This window comes from Eschrichtius robustus, chromosome 9, assembly GCF_028021215.1.
Source record: "Eschrichtius robustus isolate mEscRob2 chromosome 9, mEscRob2.pri, whole genome shotgun sequence".
NCBI lineage: Eukaryota > Metazoa > Chordata > Mammalia > Artiodactyla > Eschrichtiidae > Eschrichtius > Eschrichtius robustus.
This window is the reverse complement of record NC_090832.1, coordinates 49,927,078-49,933,077: the sequence shown is the minus strand read 5'-3', so window position 1 is coordinate 49,933,077 and position 6,000 is coordinate 49,927,078. Positions and strand designations below refer to the sequence as shown.

General features: G+C 39.4%; 1 protein-coding gene across 3 annotated transcripts in view; it reads right to left on the bottom strand.

Annotated features, from left to right (window-relative positions):
• Positions 1-1,058: 1,058 nt before the first annotated feature.
• CDK19 (cyclin dependent kinase 19) overlaps positions 1,059-6,000 on the bottom strand; it is a 184,934-nt gene continuing 179,992 nt past the window's right edge. For all 3 annotated transcript variants that reach the window (XM_068551273.1, XM_068551275.1, XM_068551276.1), the window contains one exon: positions 1,059-5,364. In XM_068551273.1, coding sequence (XP_068407374.1) covers positions 5,233-5,364 — 132 coding nt within the window. In that variant the 3' untranslated portion in view covers positions 1,059-5,232. The remainder of the gene's footprint in view (positions 5,365-6,000) is intronic.

The following is a 6,000-nucleotide window of genomic DNA, read 5'->3' as shown; positions in this document are numbered from 1 at the left end:
CTTCACAAAGAACTTACAGTTGGCTAGGGAGATAGACCCATACTTTCAAGCTATTTTCCCAGGAGTGGTAAGGGGTTTGTGCAGTCGTCTGCTTTCTCTTACCCAGGTGGCTGCTTAGAAAGGCAGCTGTGGTCAAAGAAGTTTTCCAAGAGAAGCTCTATCCTGTAAGTATCACAGTATTAAATACACAATCTGTGTCAAGCAGTGAAGCATCTGGACATGTGCAATATCTATTTTAAATAGAAATGAAGTTTTGTGTTTATGTCACTTAAACATTCTTCAGTTCACTCCATGATGCCTTTAACCATTGGAATAACCATAGAAGATTCATCAAGTAAGTTGTAAGAAGGGGCAGCCAGGTACAACAGAATGTCCTTATAAAAGGAGAAACTCCGAATGCCACTCTACCCACAAAATGCTGCCTATTTGTTTTTTCTAAAACATTCTAATTTTCTTTTTTTTTTTTTTTTAATTAATTATTTATTTTTGGCTGTGTTGGGTCTTCATTGCTGCACGTGGGCTTTCTCTAGTTGCGGCGAACAGGGGCTACTCTTCATTGCGGTGTGTGGGCTTCTCGTTGCGGTGGCTTCTCTTGTCGCGGAGCACGGGCTCTAGGCGCACGGGCTTCAGTAGTTGTGGCACACGGGCTTAGTTGCTCCACGGCATGTGGGATCTTTCCGGACCAGGGCTCGAACCTGTGTCCCCTGCATTGGCAGGCGGATTCTTAACCACTGCGCCACCAGGGAAGCCCCATTTTTTTTTTTTTTTTTTAAAAAAGGATATGTCCCCTAGAGATGTTTAAAAAACTGTAATTTTGCTTCTGAGGTATTTGCAAGCCTTGCCTCTTTGGTTTTTTGACGTCATAAGCATCCTGAATAAAATAACATACTGCAGCTCACAGGGAGACTTTGCATCTCTGCAGGACAAGTGTAATCTGAAAAGCTTCGAGGCACACACATAAAACTTTAACATTAAAAGTTGTTGTAACAAAGAGTTTTTCCTATATTTAAAAAATCCACACTGAAACAAAGTCAATTAAATTTTATTACAACCAAGAATATAAAATAAATGCAATGTAATTTATTTTTGTCTTAACAGTCATTTCAGGAAGGATGTCAGGACAACTCAAAAGCGGGAAACACTCGGCTCCAAAGCAGCAGCTCATCCTGCAGCCCGCGGAGCGAGCCTTGCTGGAAGGCGGGGGGCGGGGGGCGGGGGGTGGCTGGCTCTGAGTGCACACCTCGCAGCAGTGTGTGGAAAGCACACATAGTCATGTCTATAATCGTATAAAGAGGGACGCGTGCAGAAAATGACTGAAAAAAGAGACAACGACAGGTACACTTCACAAATAGGAATTATGGGAAATACAAACTAGGCAATTTAGAGAGGATATACTACATAACATATATAAAAAGTACTTTAAATTGTTAAAAAGGACATCTTCAGTCCAGATTTTGTGTAATACTTTTAGTGTCTACACAGACAAATCTTTAAAAAAATTAAATAGTATTAATTTACTAAATATTTAGGAGATAACAGTGCATTAAGGATTTTTTTTTCATATAATACATACATATCACTCCTTTGCAGTGATAGCACAGAAGAGTAAGTATGGCCTTAGGTACAACACATTTTTAAAAAATCCTAAAACAATGAACTTTGCTTTATGATATTTGTGACTATTCTTGAAGATTAAGGAAACCTAAACAGCTATGTTTTATATAAAATATTATTTATACTTGAATCCTTCAAGCCTCCTTTAGTCTAACTGCCATTTCACTGCCTTTCTCCATTCCCCAGAAAGATAACACCATAGAAGTTAGGATTCGTAATTTTCATAGAATATTCCTTCATTGTATAGTTTCTGTTACATACAATTATTCAAAGCAGATTAAGCTGCAAGTCTTATTGTCCAACTATTTTTTCTTTTATCTTTAGCAGAGAAAACAGCATCATTTTAGAGGCATACAACTAGCAGTTGCTTCACCAGGAATGAGGCAGTGAACACGTAAGCAAATGCCATCCCTTTCCATTCTTAAATGTAAATTGCGTTTACAAGAGCAAAAGAGTAGTGCAGAAGGCCAAAGTTCTAAGTACTAAAGTTTTAAAACCACACAGATATAAAAATATACATGTCCTTGGTTTTTGTATGTTACTGCATGATCTACTTCATCATAAGGATTGTTTCAGCCTCATAGTATCAGTCCTGCCACCAGGCTACTTTACCCTTGACTCAGCTGTCCTGAAACCCTAGAATCCCTTTTCCCAAACACACAACTTACCAGAAAGCTAACTCGAAAACTGATTTGTACTATGGAGCGCAGAAGACCTTCACTTTGATTCCTTCCTTCCTTCCCATAACCTCCCCTGCTTTGGAAGTCCACCCTGCATTCTCAGGGGACATTGATGGTAATAAATTTTTAAAGAGGAATGGGGTCATTTGGGGACCAAAAAGGTAAATTTTAACCTCAAAAAGCTTCACAGGTCTCCTTCGAGGTCCCACAGTTTTAGGGCCCACAAGTATGTTAAAGGCTTTGTTCCCCTTTACAAGGAAAAGGAAATTATGAACCAAAATTATTTCAAAGGGTAATGAGCACCAGTGGGCATCACCAACTCTCAGGCAAGAGCACAGGAGGAAAGGGCCAGTACCAGTGCAGTGACCAGAAACCCAGTCACATGTGTAATTGGCATATCTGGCTAGATCCTGTGTGGAGAACACTGGGAGCAACTGAAAAAATCCCCTCACAGTTTCTATATCAGTTCTGCCACTAAAATTCACTACATACAAGGAAAGCAGGGTAGTCCCATGATCATATAAGCGCGTATCACAAGGATTTATATCAAAGTTGCTTATAAAGTATTAAGGGGCATGATATTTTGGTTCATGCACATATTTGGGTTCGTCTTTTACTAAATGTAAGCTCTCCTTGAGGGCGGGAACAGAGCTTCTATTTTCATTGTAATTTCCTACAAATACTTAGTTGTGTTCTGCCTACAAGGGCCACCCAATTGTTGTTGAAAGGCTGCTGTGAACATTTCAAATATATATTAATGCCTGTGGTGATATTAATTGCTGGCTTTCTTGAAGGTAGATAAACGTAGAAACCTCTCCATGACACTTGTTTATTACAGAGCAAAATTTGGAGTAATAACTAACTCTCTCCAAGTGGGTTTAGAAGTAAACGAATAGACCTTCATGTTCTAAGATGGTTTCATTTATAAGCCTGTCACCCCAGGAAAGCTTCCTGTCATGGAATCAATCATAAGCTCTTCAAGGACAGGAAGTATGTCTTGCCCTTTGTGTCTCACCCCCCAGCATAATGCTGGGCACGAGGCGAGGGTGCAGTGAGCATCTGATGACAGTGAGGCTTCAGGTCACAGGACAGAACTTTACTTCGGTAGCTACATTATGCAGAGGGCTACTAATTTCTCACTTGCAAAAATGGAAGGGGTAAATTACTATGGAGACAGACAATCAGAAATTCCTTCCAGTGGAGCATGTCAACAGTTTCATCTTCAGTGTTGATGAGTGTCACTGTGTAGTCTTTGTTATTAATAATAAGCATTATAATGCTGAGATCAGTAAGGTCCTTGCTGGCTACAGGATCACATCAATAGTGCAAAATGTATACTGGCTTCTGTCTAAAACGTATTGTACTTGTATATGGACCCAGAGTATCATAACCAGGTAGATAAGTTCACAAAGAAGAGTTAAAAAATGCACATAACTTGCATATACAACAATCAGCTATTTCTTCTAGCTCAAGAAAACATTAAAACGAGGCTGGTGCTGCTAGTAGCATTTAGAAGAACACAAATTTCTTGCCCGTTACATTACAATGGGAGCTCTAAGTCTTTACATTTCCTTGTGACTCTGGGGAGCTTCCTTACGCTGGCTAAGAAAGAACTCAGCCTCTAATTCATAGATCATAGAAATGCAAATAGCACTTATCTAATATGTCGTATACTATCTGCCCATAGTTTAGGCACAATTATTAAGTTTTCTCCTAGGGGCAAAAGAAAGCATTCAGTGCAATGAAAAGATTCTTGATAGCATTAAGTTTCAGTAATAACAGCAAAATTATGCATACATAATACATACTTTAAACATGAACAAAACCTAAATTTTTAACATGCTTTAAAAATAGTCACTCTATGTCTAATGCAAATACGAATGGAGAACACTGCTGTTTATTTTAAAAGCAGATTAATTTGCAGGCTTCTATTTGAGTACCCTTGATTATGTAAGAAAGTTACTCAAACTGACCCAGATGTGAAGAAACCAACAGTTCTTTAGAGAAGCCAACTTTATGTACAATACACACTAAAAGCTTTTCCTTCCCTTTGATCAACATTACTCCTTAAAGAAATCCTAGTGCAGTTAATATTCTCTTCAGTTTTCTGGTGTGGGTCACCAGAGGACTGTATTTCATCAAAGCTCTTGAAACTCTTTTTAAAGTAGACGTAAGCTACATGAAGGTTAAAATTATAATTCTTAATTACTGGATACTATTCAGAATAAGGTGATTCTGGGAACTAAGTTCCATATGAATGGTTATATAAAAATTACCACATACTTTAGTTCTTCATAGCATAAAGCATAGTAACTGCAAAGATCTAGGCTGTTTTTGGTTGCAGGTTCCCTCTGTACCACCACTTGTCCTTTTATTAGACCTTCCCTGAAACTAGAGAAATATAAACGTAATAGTAAAGTACTGTGGGACAGTAACAGTTCCCATTTAAGACTTCCATGAGCAAAAGAGTTATATTCTGTGAAAACAATACAGTGCTTTAAAAGGTGCATATTTACCTGTGTTGCTAGATCAGTTCATGAAGTACAAAACTATACACCACTGGAATCCTGTTTCTAAAACATTAAAATCCTAGTAAAAGAGCTTTGAAAAGATAAATCATAGAGATTGCTACAGCATGAGAAAGGTGCACCAGGAAATCCTTCCCCAAAATGCTGAAGGTTACAGAAGTTAAGTGCTGGGATTAGATCAGATGCTTTATCAGAGAAGTCACAATGGAACACATGCAGGGAAAGGGTGCTGGGGAAACTTCACAAAAATCTTCTTTAAGTCAATAAAGACATCAGTCAGTCCTGCAAAATGCTCAGTAAATAGTTTTCCTCCTAAGTGGATGAGTTTTAAACAGCATCAGAGTTTGCACTTTTGGTTCTCTTCAATGCAGACGTCATATTGCTGGAGTCTGTGCTCTGGCTGTAGCGGGTCAGTAGCGGTGGGCCTGGTGAGATGGGTGGTACTGTGTGCTCTGCTGAGATGAGGAGGAATAGCCTAGTGAGCTCTGGGACTGAGAGGATCCCTGAACACTGCTTTGGTAATTCAGGCGCGAACTGGAGTGCTAGGAGAAGGAAACAGGAAAAGGGAGTGACTGATGGAGGAAGGGAACAGCTCAAGATGCTAATCACAACAGGACGGAGAGATGAGCCATTCTCATCAGAGGCTCCGGGTTCTGACCCATCGTAGCGACAGTTAATTTAGTTTGTTAATACATTTTGCTGACTTGACATCACAGCCTGCCACCACTGTTCTGGCACGCACGAAAGTTGGCTGGATTTCTTTGGGAGATAAGCTACACTGGCAACGAAAGGTAGAGGGGAAACTTAGGCTAATTCTGGTTAGTTTTTCTTTGCATGACTGAGATTTGCAAACAGGAATAATCAGTTTGGCATATTGCATCGGCGGTGTTCATAATGTACACTGACGTGCTGTTAGTTTTCTCATTATAAATAACAAAGTTGTTGTGATTAAGAAATCATCTTTTAGAGAAAAGAGTTTCCAGAGGGAGAGGCTACAGTGGCATCAGCAGCATCACCTACATGACAGAGCCAGGCAAGGTTGGGTAGGGGTGGCAGCAATAAGTGCTTTTGATAAACTTCAGGTAACATTTATTTATTTTTTAAAAATATTTATTTATTTCTTTGGCTGCACAGGGTCTTAGTTGCGGCACCCGGGATCTTTAGTTGTGGCATGTGGG